At 37.0% G+C, this 27290-nt stretch overlaps 1 protein-coding gene across 2 annotated transcripts; it reads left to right on the forward strand.

Annotated features, from left to right (window-relative positions):
* The first annotated feature begins 9834 nt into the window (after nt 1-9834).
* Nucleotides 9835-16599, forward strand: LOC122041540 (MADS-box transcription factor 23-like). 2 transcript variants are annotated; one of them, XM_042601256.1, is made up of 9 exons: nt 9835-10072; nt 10235-10419; nt 11964-12042; nt 15485-15546; nt 15643-15742; nt 15824-15865; nt 15941-16024; nt 16138-16295; nt 16374-16599. In XM_042601256.1, exons 2-9 carry the CDS (start codon nt 10238-10240, stop codon nt 16390-16392), a joined length of 726 nt encoding a protein of 241 aa, XP_042457190.1. In that variant the 5' UTR covers nt 9835-10072; nt 10235-10237; the 3' UTR covers nt 16393-16599. The 2 variants fall into 2 exon arrangements, with proteins under 2 accessions (XP_042457190.1, XP_042457191.1); XM_042601257.1 differs by having other exon boundaries at nt 16377-16599.
* Nucleotides 16600-27290: the final 10691 nt, after the last annotated feature.

Below are 27290 nucleotides of genomic sequence, written 5' to 3' on the forward strand. Positions count from 1 at the left end.
TTATCTTCTAGGTATTTCTAGGGAAGTATTGTGGAGATGGTTTTTAGTTATTTCTTTGTTTTATTTGCTTTCCCGGGACGTGCAAGAATAAGTATGGGGATTTGATAATTATCATTTTATTGTATTATTTAGGATCGTATTCCCATATTTTTGAGTTGATTGTGTGCTTACATCCACATTTATATCACATATTAAGAGTTTGAATACATTTTAGATTTTAATGCAAATTATCTCTTATTTGTGGAATTATAACAACATTTGAATGTGGTCTTTGTAGGTGATTAAAGGGGCCAAGGACTTGATCAAATTAGATCAAATTTGGGTTCAAATCTAGGGCTGATTGAAGAGATCAAGCTCTGAAGTAATCTAGATCATCAATCCAAGATCAAAGCAAATCTAAGCCATCCGTTAAAGATCTGGCTCATCCAATATAATGGAGAAGTAGATTAGGACCCTTGATAAAGATCAACACCTTTAGATCACATTTGGAGCAACTTTCACTGTTGAATCAATCCAAAGAAATCTCGATCGTTGATTTAGATCTCAAATTTGATTTAAATGAGAAGCTACAGTGTTCCTCTTCGATCATCAATTACTACAGTTCTTGCGTCAAGAAACAGGGGTGTGATTCTCTTCCTTCCGATCCATCGCCAGCGGTCAAGAGAGGTCAAGGGTGTGCCTTCCTCCGGTCATCATCCACCTACCACCAGCCGATGATGTCACCTCAACCATTTGAATGCCAATTCTACCGTGACTTTGTGCGAAGAAGAAGAAGCGGAGAAGAGGAGAAGCTAGCGGATTTGACCTAGTTCCTTCATCTTTCAGTCGGTGATCTTTTTCCATCGAAGCTCTGACTACAACCAATTGAATAAGAGTGTTTGCTTCTATCTCCATTGGTTCTTGGTTGTTGCTACTGGTTCCGGTATTTCTAAGTTTGGCACTAATGCTGTCACTAGATAAGAATCGATCGTCTGAATTTCTATCTTCATTTCTGTTATTGTAATTTCCAGTTTAATTTAGTTCATTTTGCTACTTAATTCTGTAGATCTAAGTTAGCAGAGATTGGATGAAGCTTTGATTTATTTCTGTATGTTCATCTAAATGCTTGTTAGCTCCACTGATGGAGATCCGAAACTGAATCTGTTTTGATGTTATCCGGTTGCAAGAATCTAAATTGTTTGCTTTGATCTTGTCTTGTTCTTATTTTGCTCTTGTTTAGTTCCAATTTGTTTGGATCTGTTAATGGTGTAATCCATTGCATAGAGTGACAATATGTTGTGGATTCATGATTAATAGATAGATAAGATTTCTTTTATTGCATTAGATTTAGTTTCATTAAATGCTTTCCTACTTCATTCCTTAGTTTAGCTCCGTTTATGGTGAAATCATAGCATAGAGTGACAATGCGCTATGAGGTCATTATTAATGGGTAGATAAGAAGTTGTTCATTTCATTAGATTAAATTTCATACTTGTTTACTATTTCATTTGTTAGATTTATAATTGAAAATTCAAAACCCCAATTCTAATAAATTGTTCCTAGATCCATTAAACATCGTTTACATTCCTTGAGAGAGACAATCCGAGCCATTTCCTATGCTTCATTTGCTTAGAGGGGTTCAACGATTATTTGATACTCATTTCATGATAAAAATTGGGTTAATCAATACCCAGGAGAATAAATTGGATTTTCTACAAGCGAGAATAGAGTCTACCCGGTCTGAGTTGGCCACCTATAAAGCAGGAGAGGATGACTATTTTGAAGCCAAACAACAAGCCTATTTTCAATCTTGCAAGTTTGGCTTGAAATTTGGTCAATGCATCATACGAATGCTCTCCCATAGAGCCAAAGGGGCTATCATGCATCTACGCAAAGCAGGATACTTTTCATTTGAGCTGCCTAGACAATTCGTAAACCACTGGGGAATTTTGGATCGTCTTCCGAAAGACCTCTTCAGTAAACTTGATTGATTTCGTAATGTAGTTGTCCTTATGTCCTAGATCCTCTAGGGAGAGAAGGAAATTGAATTGTAAATATGTATTGATAATTATTAGGTCATACCTGGTTATTGCATATTCTCACGCTTTGTATTGTCAATTGAGCAAGTGGTCTCGTAAATGAGCTCCAAGTGAATACCACTTTATAAGAAATGTCCAGTGACTCAAAAGTCAGGAATTTAGATGCATAAATGATCATACATATAACTAAGCTGAATGGAATAATTAGGATGTGTGGCATGAGAATATGATCATTAGGCATGTGAGCATGCACTTACAACTCGACCGAATGATTCGATAGTCTGAGACATAAATGCGAGAACACTCTCGCTTATAACTCGGATGAATGACTCGAGAGCTTGGGATAGGCGTGAGAGTATTCTCGCTTATAACTCAGTCGGACAGCTTAAGAGTCTGGGACATATGCACGAAAGTGCACTCACTTATAAGTTGGTCGAACAGCTCAGAAGCCTGAGATAGGCATGAGAGCATTCTCGCTTATAACTCTACCGAACAACCCGAGAGTCTAGAACATATGTGTTGGAACAGTGTAGGTTGACAAGGGGGGGTAAATTGTCTGTAAAATAAAATTAACCCCTTCTCCTACTTTGGACTCGATTGGTAGCGTAATTAAAATAACAATAATAAAACTGAACTAAACAACTTAAAAGAAATTAAGAGGCCAGAGTTTTACTTGGTTACAACCTAGGTGATTATTAATATAAGGTAGTGAAAGACACTAAAAGATCTCCTTCGTTGCAGGCGGAGAACTCTCTTATAATCATTGAAAAGCTCAAAGAAATGCTAGGAAAGTGTTACAAGAGTTATAGTTTAAGTTGTGTTTTATTTCCTAGTTCCAGAGGTCTTTTTATAGCCCTTGAAAAATTCTTTCCGAGGCTAGAAGGCGCCTCTAGGATGGTCCAAGGTGCCTTTCAGAAGATAAGTCTTATCCGTCAAAGATAAAATCTTATCTCGGATAACGATCACTAGAAGGCACTTTCTATGGGCTGGAAGGTGCATTCGCACAGTTCATTCTGTTCATCAAAGGTGCCTTCTAAGCCTTTGAAGGTTACTTCGGTACTATTTATCTGAAAAATGGTTAACTTCCCAAGTTTGAAAAAATTAACCAAGTTTGCAAAAAATAATCCTAACTAACCTTAACTTGTGCCTAATTCTCCCCCTTTGATCACATCAAAAATATAAGAAATAGTTAAACAAATTTGAGAAAATTTCTAGGGATATATTACAAATATTACTAGTAGGCTAATATTTGTCAGAAATATTTTTTGAAAATATTCTATCGTTACTAATTAATCTTCTATTTGACAAAAATTAATTTAAAAATTACTTTTCGGTGTCAAAAAATCTTGAAAAGTTTTGTCGAATTTAAGAATAATAAGTTAGACTAGTAGAAAAAAGTTTCTAGAAAAATATCATTTAGTCTAACAGAAATAATTTATTTTAGTAGAGCAACTAATTTTTAAAAATAAATCTTTTTTTTTAAATTCAACTCTAAAAATTTGCTAATTTTTTTTTTGATATGTAAAACACTTTGTTTAACGGCAAAAAAATAAAAGTTTCCAAATTTCTATTTTTTTGAATTTATAATATAAAAAATTTACTTTTCACAAAATAATTCGTAATAATTCAGATAATATTCAAAAAAAAATTAAAATTTTTTATAAAGATTGCGAATGTCATATTCTTTCAAAAAAAGTAAAAATTTTCAAAAATAATTCTACATAATAATTTTAAATTTTAAACCACTTTTTGATTGATAATTAAAAAATAACTCAATAGAAAAAGTTTTTTTTCAAACCACATAGGCCTCATGTTCACTTATAATTCGGCTGAACGGTTCGAGAGTCTGAGACATAGGCGCGAGAATATGCTAGCTTATAATTCGGTCGAACAGCTCGAGAATCTAGGACATAGGTACAAGAGTATGCTCGCTTATAACACAGCCGAATGGCTCAAGAGTCTAGGGCATAGGCACGAGAGTATGCTCACTTATAACTCGGTTGAATGGCTCGAGAGTCTGGGATATATGCGTGAGAGCATGCTCACTTATCACTCGATCTAACGGTTCGAGAGTCTGGGATATGAGCATGCTCGCTTATAACTCGGCCTAACGGTTCGAGAGTCTGGAATAAGTACGAGAGCACATTCACTTATAACTTGGTTGAATGACTCGAGAGTCTAGGACATAGGCATGAGAGCATACTCACTTATAACTCGGTCGGACGGCTCGAGGGTCTGGGATAGAGGAGCAAGAGCATGCTCACTTATAACTTAGCTGAACAGTTCGAGAGTCTGGAACATAGGCGCAAGAGCATGCTCATTTATAACTCGATCGAAGGACTCAAGAGTCTAGGACTGACGCGAGAGAATGCTCGGTTATAACTCAGCCGGATTACTCGAGAGTCTAGGACATACGCGAGAGCACGCTCGCTTATAACTTGGAAAAGCGGCTAGAGAGTTTAGGACATATGCGCGAGAGCATGCACACTTATAACTAGGTCGGATGACTCTAGAGTCTAGGATATAGGCGCAAGAGCACGCTTGCTTATAACTCGACCGAATGGCTCAAGAGTCTGGGACATAAGCGCGAGAGTATGCTCGTTTATAACTCGTTCGAACAACTTGAGAGTCTGGGGCATAGGTATGAAAGCACACTCGTTTATAACTCGGCCGAAAGGCTCGAGAGTCTGGGACATGGGCATGAAAGTATGCTCGCTTATAACTCAGTTGGACGGCTCAAGAATCTAGGACATAGGCGCGAGAGCACACTCACTTATAACTCTGTTGAATGGCTTGAAAGTTTGTAACATATGTGTAGGATCGAAAAGCACTAGAGGGGGGTGAATAGCGCTCGTGGCTAATTTGTTTGTTTCATAAATACGTAGCGGAATATAAAAGTAAACTAAAAACAATTGCTAACACTTTTGGCTACTTGGTTTGGAGCCTATGTCGACTCTTACTCCAAGGTCTGCGATCATTGTTTGCTTTCGGTGGGCAATTACTATAAGCTCGAGAATCTTTACAACTTGAAGTACAATATTAATGCAACAATTGAAAGTATACCGACGACTTTTCAGATCTGGACCGTCGTGCTTTTGATCGTTGAAGTCGCATCGCTCGGTAACCGAAGTTGCGTTACTAAGTAGCAGGTTCATTTTATAGAGTAGTGCATAGCAGAAAGATCACAATTAGAAGTGTGTTATGCATCAATTCGTGACCTGCATAGGGTCGTTGAACGCGCCTTCAAGCTCCTTGGAAGGCACCTTCAGCGAATTCTTATCCCCCAAATCTTGGTCGTCGATAAGCTCCGCTGCGATCTCTGATTATCCACCCAAATGCACCTTCAGCGTCCTTCGAAGGCACCTTCTGCCCTGCTTCCTGCGCGCTGCAGCCAAGGCGCCCAAGGCACCTCCAACAGCCCTGGGGCACCTCAGACACTATTCATCTGAGTGTGTCCTTATGCAACTTCATTCCTGCAAGGCATATTAGTCTACAAACAAAGTATATCATGTAAAACCAAGTTAGCATAATAAAATACAATAAATAAAAGTATTTGACAGTCACCGAACTGTCCAATTCTGACTTCGAATTTCTCGAAAACCCTAGGTTGAATCGACGCCTATTGTTCCCTCATTGGGGAACGCGTCCTCACCTACTCCTCTTAGGAGAGTTTTCCTGTTGTCAGATTGATCCTCCAGACCAACTGGACTTTTGCTCAACGTCCAAAGCTTCCGGTCTTCATGTTGACGTCCACTCCATAACTCGTCCAGACTTCCACCCGGTCGCGACATCAGGATTTCAACGTAGAATCCCCGACTCTAGGATTTTGCTCTAAGCCCTCAACCCGCCAAGACTTTCCTCTTAGGGTTACCACCCCCTAGGGTTTTCCATTTGCCTAACCGCAGATAGGACTTTCACTTAAGAACACTTAGCACTTTCCTGCAATCTCATTCAAACTCATTAGACCACAAATAACCTTAACTTTGAACTCTTTACCATTATCAAAACTCAGGTTCGATCGTCTGATACTTTCCGCACCAGTAATATATGCAAGAGCATGTTCTCTTATAACTCAGTCGAATGGCTCGAGAGTCTGGGACATAGGCGCGAGAGCATGCTCACTATAACTCGATCGAACGACTTAAGAATCTGGGACATAGGTGCAATAGCACGCTCGCTTATAACTTGGCTGAACAGCTTGAGAGTTTGGGACATAGGCGCGAGAGCATGCTCGCTTATAACTCGACTAAAAGACTCGAGAGTCTGGGACATAGGAGCGAGAGCACACTCACTTATAACTCAGTCAAATGACTTGAGAATCTGGGACATAGGCACGAGAGCATGCTCGCTTATAATTCAGTCGGATGACTCGAGAGTCTGGGACATAGGTGTGAAAATATGCTCGTTTATAACTCTATTGAACGGCTCGAGAGTCTGGGACATAGGCGCAAGAACATGCTCGCTTATAACTCTACCGAACGGCTTGAGAGTTTAGGACATAAGCGCACGAGCATGCTCGATTATAACTTGGTTAGCCGGTTTGAGAGTTTAGGACATAGGCATGAGAGCATACTCTCTTATAACTCGGTCGGACAGCTCAAGAGTCTAGGGCATTACACGAGAGAATGCTCGCTTATAAGTAGACAGAATGACTTGGAAGTTTGGAATATTGGTGCGAGAGCATGTTCGCTTATAACCTGGTTGAATGGCTAGTGAGTCTAGAATATAAGGCTCTAGACATAAATCCGCCTACATTTTCATTAAATATGCATATTTGACGTGATTCATGAGTTTATTACAAGCGTATTCTTAAGCCCTATAAGACTGCAGATGATTTATGCTCAAGGCATCTACAAATTCTTCCATCCGCTCTAAATTCTTTCCATCTTCATTACCTTAGTGTCAGGGGCACTTCGTAAATGACACTAACCTCCATTCGTTGGCTCTTCCAAGTGGCGTTAGCCTTAGTCTTGATAATATCAATATAGTACTTACGTGCTACCAGCTGGTTTCCTTTGACCTCACCGACTTGATCATCCATGGGAAATTTGATCTTCTAGCAGAAAGTCGAGACAACCGCTCAGAACTCATTTAAGGTTGGTCGATCTAAAATTACGTTGTATACTGAGGGCGCGTCCACTACTATGATGGTTGATTGACACATTTTCATTAGTGGCTCCTCCCCTAAGGATATGGTCAGCAATACAAAGATGTCATCATGGGTTGGAGTTTGCTCTTGTCTATTTGCAACTGCTCAAATACCTTCTTGAAAATAATATTGATCGAGCTGCATGTGTCAACAAAGATACGGTGTATGTTATAATTGGCTAAACAACATTAATAATTAAAGCATCATCATGGGGTATTTCCACCCCTTCAAAATCCTTGGGCTCGAAACTAATCATGGCCCTTGTGAAGGAATGCCTTACAGAAATCCTTGAAGAAACAAATGGATTTAGTTAGGAGCTGGTTAAATCATCTCTATGCTAAGCTGGAGAGAGTTGTAAGAAACACTCAGTACTATACATCATCCGTGCACTAGTACAGGATAGTTGAGTTTTCAAACTTAAGGAGGTGGTCTTCTAAGTTTGTTTCCCCTCAATATTTCGCTATCGTCAAGAGTCAAAAGTGGCTCGACAACTTGTCCCCCAGTATTTCCTGGGAGAATGGCATACTAATCCGTTCAGGAGAGCCGTTAGGGACCGAAGTCTTTCCCTTTCGTGGGTCTCAAATGGGAGCGTCTCCTGAAGATAATGCTTGAGGCCTTTCTACTCGACCCATTTCCTTGAAAGGCATATGAAATAATGTCCAGTGACATGCAATCAGGGATGGTGGCACAAGCGACAAACTGATTAGTATTGCAGGTGCTTGCATGAAGCCATCCGTTGGTGGAAGTGGGATCTGCTAGCACCAGGTTGGACCTTCTACTCAGGTCCCTCATTCAGTGTGAGGGCCCATCATCGATGCAGTTGGGTCGTGCGACAAAGGACTGTCGACTGCTTCTTGTTGTTACTGTTGTTGCACTAACTTTTGCGCTCAGGTTGCTATTAACAACTCCAAATCGTCCAGTCTCATCCATCTCTATGTTTCAGATTCAAGCGAAGTTCCCACAGACAATGTCAAATTTGATCCTGTCTGAAAATGGTGGAGATGGCATGTTGGGCAGATGGCTTTGTCATCGACTGGGAGAAGACTCTAGGATGGAGAAGAAATGACACCTAGCACTCCTCCGGAGCATTCCTTCCTGTACACACTACAAAGAGAGAAAAAAGAAATGTTAAGAGTGAGAACCAAGGAAGAGATCCCTGACACAGACACTTTGATGCCTAAGTTAGTACAATGGCCAAGCGAAAAGCAGAGAAGAAGATAAATAGTAGATACGTGTGTTTTCTAACGTTATAAAGCGTGAGGACATTTTTGCATTTCTGGACAATGGAGAGACTCCCTTTTATGCTTCCTCTCATGACCTCCACAATAATGATGCGATAGGGAATATTTGTTGTTAGAATATGTCGAGTAATGGAAGATATACAGTCTAGAGGATGTGCAGTCATCCTCCGAGAAATCTTCTGTTACATTTATATGAACATTCTTTTATAACCTCTATAGTAAATGAAACGGATAAGAATGTTTACTGTTGGGTACTGGAAAATGTATAACCATGCTCATAGGAAGGTTCTATTGTAGGTATAGCGGAATACTCCTTGATAAATAATTGTTATTCTCTGATAATGTTATCTCCTGGAGGTAGTCCGATCAACCTAATAGTTGATCGGCTGAATGATAGGAGACTACCAATAGAAATGGGGAACTAAGTCCCTTAAGTTCGACCGACTCATAGATCGACTGATCGTATGCTAAAAATGACCTTAATGCTAAAAGATAGGGAACTATGGCTTGTAAACTTGATCGACCCTTGGGTTGATCGGCCATATGTGGAGAGTTGGCATACGGCTATGAGGGAACTGTCCTATAAACCCAACCAGTTCTTGGGTCGATCGGTCATATACTGAGAGTTGTATTGTAGAAACGAAGAGTTGGCCCCGTATGCCCGACTGTTGTGGAGCTAACTAAGTTCATTTTGTGTATCTTAATACTGAGGTGTGGAGTGCCAACGTCCTTAAGTCCGACCGGCTCTAAATCGACCAGCTCCGTGCTGAATGCATTAATGTTTAGGAGTGAGAAGCTAAGTCTTGGTGAGAACGAGTTAGTCATTTACTTATACTTTGATCCTGATTAACATCTCACACTCGCTAACTGACCTTGACCTTGACCTTGACCTTGACCTTGACCGGCTCACTTCTAAATCTAATGAAATACCTAAAAATTCAGGTATAATTTTTTTATTTGTTCTTCTCAAAGAAAATGTTTGAATTCCTTGAGTCAGACATGTTTAACTTCATGTTTTGGATGCAGCGACATTTGAACCAGTGCACAGTAGGGAAGTAACTGTACTCATGATCCGACATTAGTATTATTGGTTATGCAAATTTAAAAATTTTAAATAATTAAAAAAAACCTCGAATTAAGAATTTAATCATATTTAAAATAAACCAAATTTATTTTTAAAAATAGGCTTAAAGAACCATTTTGCAATTGGATTAATTAATTCTAAATTCGGCTTTCACTTTATTTCCTCAGTTTAAGACTTTAGAAACTATTAGTTTTATTAAAATAAAATAAATAAAAATAAAATGCTTTCTCTTCCATTTAATTTTAAATAATACAAAAAGGCTAAAAGAAAAATAGTTGGTGCGATGCTTGATGCCTACTCCCGACTATATATATATATCTACAGCGCCGTCCCACCACGCGTCGGAGATCGATATGGTAGGCGGTGCACCTTCCCTTGTAGTTCGTACTCCGACCCTCAGACTCCTCCAAATGCTCCGCCAATGAATCGATCCATCAATTCATCCCCCACATCCCTAGTCTCGGTGGAGGAGCCGAACCCCGCCCCCCTTTTCCGTCCCCTCACCGATCGATTCCGAAGCTAGGGATCGTCGATCTCATCAGCCGCTGCCGGTGCTAACCGATTGTTCGACAAGCATCAGGTACGTGATCGAGTCGCCGTCGTTTCTGTTTTCTGAAACTAGGATTTCGATCGCCTCGATCTCCCGTTTCCTTAGTTTCTCCAGATCTGATCGATTGAGGACGTTGTTCTCTCTCGTACTGCGATTTTACCCTTTTTGATTGTTGGAGTCGTTGTGTTGTAGATCATGGGGAGAGGGAAGATAGTGATCCAGAGGATCGACAACACGACGAGCCGACAGGTGACGTTCTCGAAAAGGAGGAACGGATTGCTTAAGAAGGCCAAGGAGCTCGCCATCCTCTGCGATGCGGAGGTTGGCGTCGTCGTCTTCTCCAGCACCGGCAGGCTCTACGAGTTCTCCAACACCAGGTTCACATCTTTTCCTCTCGATCTCTCTTTCTCTCCTTATCAGTTATTGATCAACTCTTTGATATAAGTAACTACGTGGATCATGATCTATGAGTCTCGAAATTGCTCGATCTACAAATGAATCCAGAGAATGATACACGATCAGGAGTTTTGATCATCATTTAGTTTTTAATACGATTTTTTTTACTCTCACATGACTCTTTACTGCATTATTTTCACATTAGGAAAAATTAAGGAACTCCCGCATCACTGATCAAGAAGATAGTGATTATGATCTCTTTGTTTTCATAGCCAACCATGACTTTGAAAATACATTTGTTTTATTTCATCGATCATAACTGGATGCAAGGTCTTCCCTAGGTTTTCAATACAAAAGAATTGATGTTATACTTTTAAGAGATTTATATTAATTTGAGAAGTTAGACTATATTTACTCTGACGATTCTTTGTTTATTTGAGGTTTTTAGCAGTCACCAAACTTAATATGATTTTTTTTTTATTGTCTCACATGCCTCTTTTACTGCATTATGGCTTTAAATCAGGAGAAATTAAGGAATATCATTGTTTTGATTGACAATAAAAAATTTGGACACATTGTTTTGATTAATTTACTAGGATTCTGTATGATCATTAGTTGCGAGGTGTTTCCCTACTTTTTCATTACAAAAGGATAAATGCCTTTTCGTTTTGGATGCTTGAGCTTATCACCGACTTGGAATAAACGGTTCTACCAATAATTGTGTCAAACACTCGTCTGACTGACTGACATTTGAATTTTAAATAGTAAATTTTAATCATTTCGTCACCAACAAAGTTTTTTTATATATAGCGTTTATATTTCCATGCATTTGAAAATAGATTTTGTAAACTGTATGCTTAATGCTGTTATATTTAAAAAATTAGGATTTGACATGACAAAAAATCATAGCTGATAAAAAATTATTTATTGGTAAAAAAAATGCATAGGATTTTGTGGAAAACAACTATCGCCTATGCTAGTTATTCACACGCTCCTCAGCTTTCATATGATCCTCCGTACTAGGGCAGAGCTATCTTTAACTACGCTACCCCTCCTTAACTACCTCCGTGCCCTTTGGCCCGACCTCTTAGTGATCATTAAGTGTTCCTCTTGAAACAAAAGATGATATCGTTCATAAATTATAAGGACATTTTCACAAGAATATTTTATCTTAGCACAGAGACATTTTGTATGGGAAAGATAAAACACCTAATGTGAGAGGATCACCTGAGATTGTGACCGAACTTGATCCTTTGCAAAGGAAATGAGTTGAGGCAGAGCAGCGGGTGCTCTAGCAAGCTGAGCTCAATCAGGCGGAAGAGATGGGTTGAGATGGGATCAATCTGGCCAAGGAGGGAGAGATTGTAATTGAGACTGGGTGCAATTTTTCATTTTGCATCTGGTTAAACTAAAGAAAAATATTCATTTTTCATTATAATTTATTTTCAGCGTTTTTTTTTACACAGTATAATTTTGATGTTAATTCTATTTTTTTTTCTTTTGTTTTTGCATGTGAATATATCAGCATGAAGTCTGTCATCGAGCGATACACTAAATCAAAGGAGGAACAGCAGCTAATTACGTCTCCAGCTTCAGAAATGAAGGTATTTTTGTTTTTTACTTTACAATTTGAGCTGTCTAGTTGCATATTGAGCGTCATTGCAATTTGTCTTGATTTATTTTGCTTGATTAAATATTTATATCCTAGAGTTTACTAGTTAACTATTATGAAACCGATTATTTGATAAGGCTACTTCTCTAGGAATCGGTGTTAAGTTTATAGGGAAATGTTATACTGCACACCTATTCATGAGTACCTGTGAGCATCTAATCTAAGTTGTTTTTAGGACCTAAAGTTTAGGATCTAAATTACAGTATTTAAACTAAAGGAAATTTTTTTTTTTTAAAAAACACTGAATATTCACCGATGGATGTGCATGGTATCATCCTTCTAAGTTTATATAGAACTTGATGAAATAGAAGTTTTAAGTTTTTGGCAAAGTACCAATTCAGTCAGTTATTGGTGGTTTTAGAAAACTGCTCATGCAATCCGTAGCTTTAAAAATCGGAGACCTTCTAGGAGGATGCTAATTTTTTTTTTTTTTGGTCATATGTTGACATATCGTAATAACATTAAAATCATCTATCCAAAAAATGTTGGTTATTCTTTTTTTTATACCAATACTAATTTCTTATGACCTTGTATTAAGGATTGGAATATTTGACGTAGAGAGTTAATTAATCCCCTTATATCAATTTATAATGGAAAATATTATAAAATTGTTGTCAGGCAATGAATGAACCCAATGAGTGTATTTAATTGGATGAAATATCAGGGCAAAGGAAAGCGCAAATGTTTTCTTTTAATTTTTCACGCGAGGAACGGGAGATAATAGAGTAAAAACAAGTTAACCTTTTTTTATCCCGAATAATTTTCCTCAAAATCGAGAAAGGCGAGGAAAAGAAAATTGGGCATCTTTTTTAATTTAGAATTTATTAAACTAGTCCTAATATTTACGAAACCATGCCCCAACCTTAATTTGAATTCCAAATGCAGGGTTGCAAACCTAGATTGTGGGAATATTTGTGAAGTATTTTTCAAGTTCATGCAAATATAAAGTACAAGATTACAAATTAGCTAACGAAGTCAATTTTTAAATTTATATAAAAAATAAAGTCTCAGAGAACTCTCATTGACTAATTTAGGAATGTGATTTGATCAAATGCCTCACTTTCCTGCCATCCTTTGATCAACTAATAAGTTAATCACTTGTCCTCAAAAGCTAAGACCTTTTATTTAAGTTGTGCAGCTTATCTATTGTTTTAAAAATTTGAGTTAGGAATAATGGCTATCTATACATTAATATGCTTGTATGAAGTAGGCAAGTAGTGCAAGTATTAAATAGATTAGTTGCACATATGGCGGTATATTTAGGCAGTCATTTGAAATGACAGCAATTGCATCCCAATCCTTGATTTTTATTTATATTATTTTTATTCCATTGCAATCGAAAAGATCATGCGCTCTTATTTTTTTCTGTGTGCTGTGAGGCTTACAGCTCATCTGCATCTGTCATTCATTACATGTGAAATCACATGCTGCCCAAGAATAGAGTTGTTTTTTCATAGTAATCATGCGTATGTTTTATGGGCCCCACGAATAATCGATATAAGTACTGCTGCTTCAAATGCCATCTACTAGATTTTATAAAATCTATTTTTTAAAATTATTATTAATTTTAAAAAAAAATATTAAATATCTAAATCATAATTTTTTAATAAAAATTTTAAAAAAGACATGCCTTCGTTAGGAAATTGCCTAAAATATTTTAATATAACGATATTACATATATAGTAATTCAATTAAAAAATATTAAACTGATTTTTTAAAAATAATGGCCCCTTTTAAATTTTTTATCAATTTTAAATCATAATTTTTTAAGAAAACTTTTAAAAAAGACATGCCTTCGTTAGGAAATTACCTAAAATATTGTAATATAACGATATTACATATATAGTAATTCAATTAAAAAATATTAAACTGATTTTTTAAAAATAATGGCCCCTTTTAAATTTTTTATCCATTTTAATTTTATTAAAAATTAACGTAGAAAAATATACTCACAGTTGGACATTGGACCGCGTATGCTGCACAGCCTTCCGTGCAGAGCCAGATCCTGACACTAAAATGCATAACCCGTTTCGACCAGAAATGATAACTAGCCTCGACATCCTACCGTGATCTGCTCAACTGTGGTTGGTGCGATTGATCCAAATGAGCATGTCTGGTCACGTATGTAAGTTGATCATGCTATCAGGATCACTTGAACTTCCGTACCTTACCAGCTTGGACCGGCTAGCCTATCTTGCGCCTAAACCATCCAACGTTACTGGCTCACTCAGATCAGCCAGTATGATAAGCCTGATTAGCCAGCCCTGTTTATCGGCTCAATCAATTGGTTCTGCCCAACTCCGACTACTTCACTAGAATGATCAGCTAGTGCAACTAATTTGCATACCCCCGCCTAAATGACTAAGCCAGCTGACTTGATCGATTGACTTTTAGCCTAACCTACTTGGCTTGTTCATTGGGACTCGCCCAATCAATCATCTTGGTTCAATCAGCTCACACTGCAGGGCCAGATTACCTATTATTTGGATCAATGTATTATTTGAAGGAATAGAAAAAACAAAGTATTTCTTAAATATAACGACGATTAAATATTCCATGGAATTTGTCAATTTTACAAGCAAAGAATAGTTACTTGATTTTTAGAATAAATATTCCCATGAAGCAAACACACCATTAAACAAAACTACAACGGTGTGTTTGTTTCACGGAATAATAGAAAAAGAATAACGATTATTCCAACAGGATGGAATAGATAAGAATAAATAAAAATATGTATCAACTATTTTATAAAAATGTAAAGCTATAAGGAATCCAAAAACAATAATTTTCACAATAAAAAATGTGTGGCCCGAATTACCTATCCACTGTGGCAGACTCAGATTCAGTTTGGGTAAGTTCATAGAGTTTGGGTGGCATTGCAACATTGCAACAGTCAGCTCCCCATTGCAGTAGAATAAATATTCCCATGAAGCAAACACACCATTAAACCAAATACTACAACGGTGTTTGTTTCACGGAATAAAATAGAAAAAGAATAACGATTATTCCAACAGGATGGAATAAATAAAAATATGTATCCACTATTTTATAAAAAAGTAATGCTATAAGGAATCCAAAAATAATAATTTTCACAATAAAAAAATGTTTGGCCCAAATTACCTATCCACTGTGGCAGACTCAGATTCAGTTTGGGTAAGTTCATAGAGTTTGCATGTATAAGTCCTAATACATTCAGTTAACTTCTCAGTTTCAATTTTGGAACTACTCAGCTTTAACGAATTTCCAAACAGTTATAAAGGAGTCACTTCGGAATTCACAAATATTCACATATATGATCTTTTAGGGCTGCAGCATGTATTTGTTACTCTTAAGAAAACTCATACCGTTGTGGCTTATAAAGTAAAATTCACCAGGTCTGGCAAAAGAAAGCAGCCAGCTTGCGACAGCAATTGCATAACTTGCAAGAAAATCATAGGTATGTCTGCTACAACCAACTAAATGCTCATATTGTAGGTCGAGTTTAATTAATATATTGGAGCATACTACTTTTAAAAACTATTACCAATTGCAGACAGCTGATGGGGCAGGAGCTGTCTGGCTTAAGTGCCAAAGATCTACAGAATCTGGAGACCCAACTAGAAACAAGCGTGCATAGAGTCAGAATGAAAAAGGTCCTATCTTCCTAGGTTTCATTCAGTTATATATTCTTCCCTTTCGGTATCAACTATTTTAAATGTGCTACTAATTTGCAGGAACACCTTTTGATAGAAGAAATTCAAGAATTGGATCGCAAGGTTGTAGGATATTTCACTACATATCAGTAAATTTACAAATCTAGATCTGATTCACCAAAATACTGGTTATTGCAGGGAAAGCTTCTTCAGCAGGATAATATGGAACTATACAAGAAGGTAAACTTTTATCGCCAAGAAAATATTGAACTGCAAAAGAAGGTACTATACAAATTCACACCATTGTAAATCAAAATAATATATATGCGTTTGCAATTTGTTAGTTTACAAGTTATTAATTGTATTTAACATAAATATTCAATGATCAATATCAGGTTAATGCGACATGGGGAATGAAAGATATTGATAGAAGTTCAACTATTCCATATAATTTCAACATAACAGGTGAAGCAAACGTGCCCATTCATCTTCAATTATGCCAGCCACAGCCGGAAGCAGATGAGAACCAAAGTATAGGTCCTCCAAATCTAAGGTAATTTTATTTTGTAAGTTACAAAACAATGTATTCGAGTCTGCAGTCTAAAGATACAATTTTGTATTCAATTTGCAGCAGACTTCGACTGCACTAAATGGATGGGTTAACGAGCAAACAAGGCATAGCTAGATTTTACGTGGATCATCTCTAATGCAACAATGCATAGAAGCATCTGTATTTTCCACTTGATAAGGTGTATGATTGTGCTAGTTATTAAAACCTAAGACCATTGGAACAGCATGCTGATTGTGTAATGTAGTGATTATTGTGCTAAATTGAGAATTTAGAAGTTGTAACTCAATTAGTAATGCCCACATCACAAGAGAAGCAGTTGAAATGTGGTGGATTACTCAAGGCAGCACGATCACGAGGAATTCTCAACATAGAAGTACCAAAAAATGGCAGAAAGGACTGATTTATTATATAAGGGTCAAGTCAACACAAGAATAAATATGCAAGAATTAAATGAATATTCGAGAGATTATGAAACACCAACTTAGCAAAAATTAAAACATGCTGCTGGAATAATATCAGAAATATTGCCATAAAATGAATGTTCACAAAACTCATCTATTAACCTCTCTATTTTGTCTAGCAGAATGCTGAACAAAAGAAATGGTGTGGCAGGTGGAACCAGAACCACTCCCATCTAGAGAATAAGAATCAGATATCCAACGGCCAAAAAAAAAAAATTTGATTGAGTTGCGTGCCAAGCATTTGTAAATGATTATGGTTTCTGGTGGGCTCGCATAACCATCCACTTCAATTGAGTTGATGAATATCAAAGTGATTGAATAAAAAATATTGAAACTGACACTGCCTAAGTTTCACAATTTGTTACTTTATCGCACTGAAACTGTCAATTTGACGAGTACCACTATTATATTTGACATATCTGTCTGAAGCAATCACATACTATTTGGCGTCAATATATTTGAAAGTAGTTTGTACAACCCAACCTCAGCTGTCTACTACTATAAAATCCTCTCGTCATGGCATGGAATTACAGTACGATGCAAGCAACAAGATATCTGCAATAAGGAAAACTGAGACTTGACAATCTTCTTGAACAGAGGATGGTCATCCTACACTATTGCTCCAATGGTCGTCCTACACTAAACCTTTATGGACTATGATCCCAAGCCTCAGTTGTTGCAGCAAGAAGCTACTGTTTCTATCCAAAGCCAAAAAGGGCAATGAAATTAATGCAATTGATATAGATCTTAAGAGGTCTGCTAGAATGCTAAATGTTACAAGGAGGAACGGTTTCAGTATCACAAAATCACGAATTTTACTTGCTGCAACAACATTTATTTAATCAAAAACTAGTAAAACTAAATAAATATAATTTCCTATATGAAAAATTGCACTCTATTTAATGGTGTTCTTCCGACCTAGACTGTAGATAGGACATGCTTTCACGATGGCAGAGACAGCAGAAACTGAATCAGTGACGTAATAGAGATAGTTCTATCATTATTTTAATTAAAAAAATTTTGAGAAAGTATTCATACAGTTGAACAGCTAGCATCAAACTGCAAATTCAATTGCTTAGAGTTAAGAATCAAGGGAAACTGATTAAAGGACCTAGATTAGTAAAAGCTTTTCTACAAGCTTTAAAAGCTTATCCTGCAATTTAATTAAATTGCTTCAGTTAAAATAAACTGAGAGATTAACATTCTTATCGTAACACAAAATTCACAGCTGAGCAACAGATTTTTTTTCTCTTTTTTTTTTTTTTTTTTTTTTGCAATCAAAATAATATTCAACTTAAGAGAGCTATACATATTCTTGATTGTTTGGGCTTGTTGGTATTAAGCAACCTTGAAAAGCAAAAGGATAGATCTTAACTTGGTTAGAGAAAGGCAAGGAGGCCTAAAATATAACCAAGGTCACATCTATATGAGATTCTCAGGGAAGGAACTGCCCTCGCCCAAGCTCCAGGAATCCCTGTAAGTACTGATCCCTTTTATGAATAATTATATCATTTCAAGAAACACTTCATCTTATAGAGAAGCCATTTCTGCAACTGATCTCATAGAATCACCTTCTACTGGTTTTGCTAAACCAAGTGATTATCAGGGAACTACACCTAATATTGCAACAATTATTAAGCAAAATAACACTCAAATCCAGCTCCTTATCCAAATAGTTGAAACCCTGAAAGAAATTCAATCCAATTTACAACAACAAAACCCTACTCCTTTCCCACAAGATTTCATCACCAAACTCCAAAATCTATCTCTTTCACCTTCCAAGCCTAAGGAAAACCCCGGAAAACTCCGTGTTTTCAAAGATCCCTATAAGATCTTGAAAGAAGAACAGGAGAAATTAAAGGGATTACGGCCACTGCAAGATCAGAATAACAGCAAGTAACCACAACACCTTTATTTGAAGATCAAATAAGATGTTACAGAAGAAATCAGCGAAGACTGTATAATGCACAGCAGGCGGCAAGGCGTGTTGGACAAGCACTTACTGGTGGCACTTCCACAAGGCAAACCCTTGAGCAACAAATAGAACCGGAGGCACAATTACAGTTATCCATGCAAGAACGAGCCTCTATAGTACCGGCTGAAGTACTTTACTACTCACGAAGAGATGATGCTCATCACGGGGTATATGTGCATAGATCAGAAGAAGCTATGCTTGTTACTGATAACCACCAAGCAGACAGAAACTTTATTCAAAAAGAAAGCTTTCATCAATTAAGGCGTAGTGGAATGCACTATATCCACTTGGGAGTTCTTCAGGTACGAGTACAAATATTGCATCGACAACGAAAAGAAACAATAGCGCTTATTGTCTTCCGAGACAATAGATAGCAAGGTGACCAAGCAATTCTAGCAACAATGGAGGTAGACCTGACTCATGGAAGTCAAATGATTTATGTTATTCCAGAAATTATGATGACAATTGGTGATTTCTATCGAAATATCCAAATATCCATTCTTACAAGAGGATATGAAGCCTGGCAGAATAGTGAAGCTAATCTGCTAATCACCAGAGGACTGGTAGGTAGGCTTTCAAACACCTAATGTTAGTTTTGCTTATGAAATTCAAGGTGTTGTAGATTATTTAACATCTTATGGAGTTAAAGCCCTACCCGGAAGAAGCTTTTCAACAAGCAGACTGCAAGGTTTAAATTGGACTATCAACCCAACTCAAATAGCAATTCCCATGCAACCAGCTAAGGTAAACAGCCAAACCATGATGGATGGGCGGATATCGCTGAGCTTTAGCAACTATGCAGCAGCTCAACCAACAGAAGAGCCAAAATATAACAATAATGATGAAGAAATTCTAACAGTATTAATTGGAACTCATCCAGGAGTATTTACTCATTATGAAGGAACAAAGGAAGAATATTTTGAAAATTATGGGGATTATGATGAATATATGTTAAAAGGAAAGCAAGTAGCAGAACAAGAAGAAAGGTACGCAGCTGAACCTCATATTTTAGTTAATCGAATGTTCCCGCAGGCAGTATTGCCGAAACGACAAACAGAAGGATCTACTGGAATGGACATAGCAGCTAGCCATGCCTCTATTAGGCAGGGATCTTATACATACAGGACTCCGGATGGAAATCCCATACGGATATTATGGCCGAATAACATCACGATCCGGATTAGCATGGAAAAGCGGAATTGAGCAAATCATTGCTTAGCTAATCTTAGAAAAGATAGCTATGCCCAAAGTTTATGAGGTTCCATATCTCAGTTATACGGATCGAGGTGACAAGGGTTTCGGATCTACTGATCACCATGTTTTCCTACCAGTAGATGAAGCCTCATCTTCCCATGAACCACAGAAGCTTACAACCCAGGACATCTTTTCTCTCCTTTTACCCCAAGAAAAGATAGCAGTCTTAGTAGAAGGAGACCATTTCCAAAATAGTTTTGAGCAAGACCATGCAGCGACTACAAGCCCAGGGGCCTCTATACCGCATTCCATGGAAACTACTCTTAGCTATGAGGAAGACACTGACTCCTACTTAGACTACATTCAATACTTGACATTACTTTCCAATACTGAACCATTATGGGATACAGATTCAACATCTGATACTGAATGGACTAATCCATTTGCAAACGAAGGTGGTGGAAGACAGGAGAATTTTCTAGAAATAATTCCAGCACACTGTGCAGAATTTGTTCAACAAATTATTGCGGCAAATTGTGAAATGGAATACCCAATAATGACTTACCCCGGATCTTTTATATTTGCTGCCTCTAACTAAATCCTCTATACTAGAACACCTAATGAGAGAATACAAGTCAATAAACAAATGCAGAAAACATCTAGACCGGTAGTAACTAGTAACATATAAAAGCATATTTAACACATTAGTCTATGAATTTCAACAAAAAATAATGAAGAAATAGAAGTGGATTATCCTTCCAAGTAAAAGGATATTTTACCCAAAGATAGCATGCAAAAAGCAGTGTATCAGTGAAGTATCTATGCAGTTTGGTTACATTGGGATACTCGTGTACCATTTAAGACCTCCCACCCAAAGGTTTTCATGATCAAAGCAGGGATGTTAAACCTATTGAAGTAGAATATCAACAGAGGTCTCAGATATTAGTACTCGAGTCTATTGATCCTAATGATGGTGGCAATGTCAACGATGGCAAGGAAAATATGAAATTTCTAAATTCTCCAAAACCACAATATTCAGAGAAATGACATTTATATCATAGCATTTCAAGCATGCATTAGAATGTCGTTCCATATCACTAAAAGCAAGTGATGCTGAATCAAATGTTCAAAAAATCCCCACCCTAGAGCCGCCAAGGCAGTCGGCAGCAGCCCACCGCCCCGCCGTTTGCCAAGGTGAAGACGGTAGGCGGTGAGGCATTAATCGGCCGCCTAGGCGGCTGGGTGTCGCCTAGGATGTCGTTGGGAGCCGTCTCCTTGGCGGCACCCGATTTTTTTTTGTCACGAAAAACTAGTCGAATTGATCAGTTGATCGATTTGGCAAGGTTTTCATGACAAACAGAACCCTGCCGAATCGATTAGCTGATTAATTCGGCGTGTTGAATCGATCAGTTGATCGATTCGACCCTGTTGAATGATTGATTCAACATGGTTCTATTTGTCGCGAAAACCCTACCGAATCGATCAGCAGTTTTTCACAACAAACTTCTTCCCCTTGAGGAAGAAAAAAACAAAAAACACGGATTTATAAATTATAGGATTATGTTTTAACTTTTAATCAGGATTTTCAGCCGCCCTAAACCCTAAACCTAGTCTTCTCCCTCCCCTTCTTCTTCATCTCATTTTCTTCTCCAACCTGCCCTAGTTGCTGCCTCTTCTCCCTTCCCTTCTAAAAAACTCAACGAGCAGCAAGGAGTTTGCTGCCCCTAGCTCTTCCTCCTTCAGTCTTCATCAAGGAGCTTGCTGTCGTCGAGGCTGCCAAGTGTCAACAACAAAAGGAAAGCAGCCCTTGTTCCTTCATTTTCAGTCGCAGCTGTAGATAGCTTTTTCTTCTGCCAGGTTAGTAAAATTGTATGTTTGATACATGATAATCATTGCTTGTATGTTTTTCATTTCCAGCCATTGGTTAATACTTAATAAAATTCAATTGTATGCTATTATTTAAATCTTGTATGTTATTGCTTGCCTTGAATTGAGAATTGTCATCTATGGGTTTTTTGAATGCTTGATAACCAATTAACCATTGCTTGTATGTTCTTTAACAATGATTTTCTAAATGCTTGACTTGTAGTAAAACGTCGGGTACTATATCTTCTCAGGCATCTAATTCAATGTCGTCGATTACTACCCCTTTGAAGCGTAATTCAAATGATGTTGGATGGGAATTTGAGGAGATGGTGGATCCTACAAACTTGGATAAGTTGAAATATAAGTTGTGTCAAAAAAATTACTAGTGGTGGAATTTATAGACTCAAACAGCATATTGCCAATATCAAGGGAAATATTGGTAAGAAGTCCTCGGATGAGGATAAATTGAAGTGTAAGAATGCAATTGAAGAATCAAGAACAAAAAAACAAAAGAATATCAATGAAATGGAGGTAAGAGAAGAATTTATTCTTGAAAAATATGAGGAAAACAAAGGGACTCTACCAGTCTGGTATTCCTTTTCATACCATTGAAAATGATAGCTTCAAGAGTTTTCTGGAAGTGGTTGGTCAATTTAGCTTAGGTTATCGTGCTCCAACTCAATACTTATTAAGGGAGCCCTTATTGAAGGAAGAGGTAGATAAAATCAAAAGTCATTTAAAGAAGCAGGAAGAAGAATGAGCTTTGAATGTTTACTCAATTTTGACCGATGCTTGGACTCACCGGAAAAGAAGAAGTATCATAAATTTATGTGTCAATTTTAAAGAAGGCACAACTTTCCTTTCTTCTAGGGAAGTATTAGATGAAGCACAGGAAATTATATATTTGAATATGTGGACAAATGCATTGAAGAAGTTGGCCTCAAAGTGTAGTTCAAGTAGTAACAGACAATGCTTTGAATAATATGGTGGCAAAAGATTTGTTGAAGGAGAAGAGGCCACATCTATTTTGGACTTCATGTGCAACTCACATCGTAAATCTTATGCTTCAAGGAATTAGGAAGCAACCAAAATTCAAAGGGGTGATTGAGAAGGCAAAGAACTTGCCAATCTTTATTTATGCACATCACAAGACATTGTCAATGATGAGAAAGTTTACCAAAAAAGGAACATAGTGAGGTCGAGAGTAATATGATTTGCAACCGCTTTTCTAACTTTGCAAAGCTTAATGGAAAAGAAAAGTGAACTAAGATCTATGGTTGCTAGTGAAGAATGGAATGCATGCAAACATTCAAAAAGTGTAAAGAAGAAGGTGACACATAATACCGCTACGAGTCTTTTTGGAATGGAATAAGTTTTTGCTTAAAGGTGTTTGCCCCATTAGTGAAGTTGCTTCGTCTTGTTGATGGGGATAAGAAGCCATCTATGGATTTTGTACATGGAGAATTACTTAGAGCGAGAGAGGAAATTATTAAAGTAGCATTCAAAATTCAAGAGCTTAACTATCGTCCAATTACTGATATTATTGATGAGAAAAGTGATAATCGGCTTGATAGTCCACTACATTTGGCGGCCTACTTCTTGAATCCTTATTACTCCTTCAATGACTAAACATAGGAAGTGAAAAAGTGGTCACGAATGTCTATTCACTTGTGTTGAAGCATTCTTTCCCAATGATATTGATAGCTAAAGTGAGGTAGTAAATGTAGAGTTGTTGAAATATATCAACAAAGCAGGAGATTTGGAAGACCATTAGCTATAATTGGATGCACAAAAAATGATGAGAAATATGATCAGAGTAAGAACTAAGTACTTACTTTATTTTGTTATTTTTATTGCTTGTTTGTTGTTTCTTGATTTTGCTTATTGTTATTGTTTGATTTGTTTTTATTTAGTTGGATGGTAGCATCTTTTTGGACATGGTGTGCCTAAATTACAAAAGATGGCTAAAAGAATCCTTTTTCTTTAGCTACAAGTTCTTCCGATTGTGAGAGAAATTGAAGTACTTTTGAGGGGATAAGTACTAAATTAGTAATAGCTTATTGACTTATTGACTTATTGCTTAGTGACTTCATAATTAATATATTTATTTAATGTAGATCATACAAAGAAAAGAAATAAACTAGATACCGGAAGGTTGAACAATTTAGTCCATGTTCAATTCAATACCAAGATCATAAACAAAAAGAAAAAAGTAAAGGTGTTACTTGCTAGTGAAGCAACTATAGCACAAGAATAGATTGTTGAGGGTGGAGATGAAGATGTTGAGACAAATGTTGAAGATGTCAGAAAACTTGACGAAAAAGAATTTGTATCGAATGAAGAAGAGGAAGATGCCTTGGATTTTGAGTTTGAATCTGATACAGAGGAACTGTTGGAGAAATATGGAGATAAACTAGAAGAAGATTATATGAGTTATTTTGTGACTTGTGAGAAAACTTTTGCTATTTGTATGTCTTGTCAGTTTCAGACTTTCAGTTTGTAGTTTGTATTTGGTCTTTTAGTTTGTATACTTTTGCTATTTCAGTATTTTTATTTCAATTTATCTATTGGGATCAAATTATGTATTTCATTATTCATATTTCAATATTTCTATTTTGTATGTTATGCCTTGTCAGCTTCAGGATTCTGCTTGTCACAGCTGATCGATTCGGCGTATTGAATCGATCAACTGATCGATTCGGAAGGATTCTGCGACAAACAGAACCCTGCCAAATCGATCAGCGTGTTGAATCGATATCGATTTAGCGTGTTGAATCGATATCGATTTAGCGTGTTGAATCGATATCGATTCAACATGGTTTTATTTGTCGAGAAAACCCTACTGAATCGATCAGTTGATCGATCCGGCAGGGTTTTCCCATTAAAAAAAAAAAATCCGCCTAGGCGATCGCTAAGACGCCAGACGCCCGGCGCTAGGCGGCAACCGCCCACCTATCGCCTAGCGGCTTTTTTAACACTATGCTGAATGGATCCACTCAACGGACAACACCAAGATGACTACCAACACCACCGTGAATGATGCTTCTCAATCTGTCTCCGTTCAAGTTCAACTCGAGAAATTCAATTGATCTTTGAAATCATTCAACTTCAAATCTAATCACAACAAATTGAATCACAGAACGATCTACTGCCCTATTTGGATTATAGTGTTTATATCTAAATAAAGCAAATTCAAAATGAACAAAAACTACATGGAGTTCAAATTATAGATCATCAACAATAGAGGTCAACCAATCTACCAATTGTTGGGTTAATAAATCAATGCACACACGCACACGCGCACGCGGGCGCGCGCGCACACACATTCAAGTCCCAAAGGCACAACTTACTTTATGAAATTTACCCAATGGCAGGCATCCTCAAACCTAGATTCACCAAGATACTAGCCTCCAATGGCCCATACAAATCTCACCAAGATCTTGAATATGCAATACACTATCAAACTTTATCAAAACCTACTTGAAGCAAATCCTTATGTTAAAGATATTAGCACATCTACTTCACTTACTTGTTTTTTATGGCTTATGTTCCGTCATGATGTGGAGACACTCTTAATCAAGAAACCACCTCATAGGAGTTTCATTTTAGATCAAATTAATAAAAAGTTATCTCGGGTGAAAAAAAAAAAAAAAAAGGACAACCCGGTGCATGAAGCTCCCGCCATGCGGGATCCCGGGGAAGGATCCATTGTACGTAGTCTTACCCTGTTTTTTTTGTAAGACGTTGTTTCCAGGAGATACATAAAGAAAAAGTAGTTATAAGTGACGTTCCTGTTGAAAGCTGAAACAGTTGAGAAAATCAAAATAAAATTTAATTGGCAAGGCTATTCAATAAAATCTTTAGAATTTGAAAAAAAAATAATCAACAGATAAAAAAAAAAAAAAGGTTGCCCGGTGCACGAAGCTCCCGCCATGCGGGGTCCCGAGGAAGGATCCATTGTACGTAGCCTTACCCTGCCTTTTGCAAGAGGCTATTTTCAGGATTCGAACTCGTGGTCTTTTGGTCACATGGCAACAACTTTACCGTTGCACGCATTTTTAAAAAAATGATGTACAATATTGTAAGTTACAGAGGGATCAACTTATGAATCAAATTATGAAAGAGTGAGAATAGTTATTGAGAAAATTAAAGATGAGTTAAATATTTCTAAGAATTAAATGGTTTAACAATGAGAAAATTAACTATAGATGTTATTTAATAAATAATGTCAGAATACAAAAAAAAAAAAAGATAACCCGGTGCAGGAAACTCCCGCCATGCGGGGTCTCGGGAAAGAATCCATTGTACGCAGTCTTACCCTGTTTTTTGCAAGAGACTGTTTCCAAGATTCGAACCCGTGATCTTTTGATCACATGGCAACAACTTTACCGTTGCGTCAAGGCTCCCCTTCAATGTCAGAATACAATAAATGAAAAAAAAAATAAAGAAATGAAAGGGTATTTGCATATGATTTTTATTGGCTTAGTAGTTTACTATAAAATTACTAGACAGCTAAAACTAAATAGAATTAAATAATGAAAAACAAGTTCAATAAAAGAACAATTAAGATGAAAAAAAATGGATAACAAATACAAGTTTTCAATATATTGGGTCTATTTAAGAAGACAAATAGATTAAATAGTTTGGACCAAACTCAACTTCCAGAAGGCCTAGATTTATGCTGACGGCTGATACAGGTCCCCATACACTAACCATACCAACACAGTGAAGGTTGTGGCGGTGGGAGTCCTGGAGGATGAGAACAAGAATAAAAGGGACACTATTGATGTTGCTTGCCTACCGCATTGTCCAACCCAACCACCAGGAATGCACCAGCATACCTTGCTTATTCCCCATCAGATCATACCCATACCATGGCAATCATGTACCTCTCAACATGGGATCCAAATAATGTGTATCACTAATACTAGGTGGGACATCAAGAGATGCAACAGCCATTGAGCTTCATATGAAAAAAACATGTTCATTCTGAAATAGGGTCACAATTAATTAGGTGTAAGTAAATTTCTTGAAAGGTGATTGAGATTAGAGACTTCGGTAGATTTTTTGAGCCTCCCACCAATCATCTCCAAGTCCACCTCATATCAAACCTTCGAGCCATCGAATTAAACCAAACAAATTTGGTCATGCCCAGTCAACCATCAACTCAGCCTCGTTGAACCACAATCTCCATTTGCAACTTAAATTTGATGCACATAATCTCCATTGTCAAATGCATCAATCGTACTGTACATCTGGCCATTCAAGATTGGTCGGGTGCAATTGCACCAACAATAAATATTTTAGTAGATAATTGATAAATTTATTAGGTATTGATAGAATTACAAATGTCTAATTAATTAAACAATCTAATCAATTGCGTGATCAATTATTATTTAATTATTGATTTACTCAAGTATGACCACAACTAAAATATAAGCACTAAAATAATATTTGGTACTATACAATGCATTATTGAAA

Source organism: Zingiber officinale, chromosome 2A (genome assembly GCF_018446385.1).
Source record: "Zingiber officinale cultivar Zhangliang chromosome 2A, Zo_v1.1, whole genome shotgun sequence".
Classification (NCBI taxonomy): domain Eukaryota; kingdom Viridiplantae; phylum Streptophyta; class Magnoliopsida; order Zingiberales; family Zingiberaceae; genus Zingiber; species Zingiber officinale.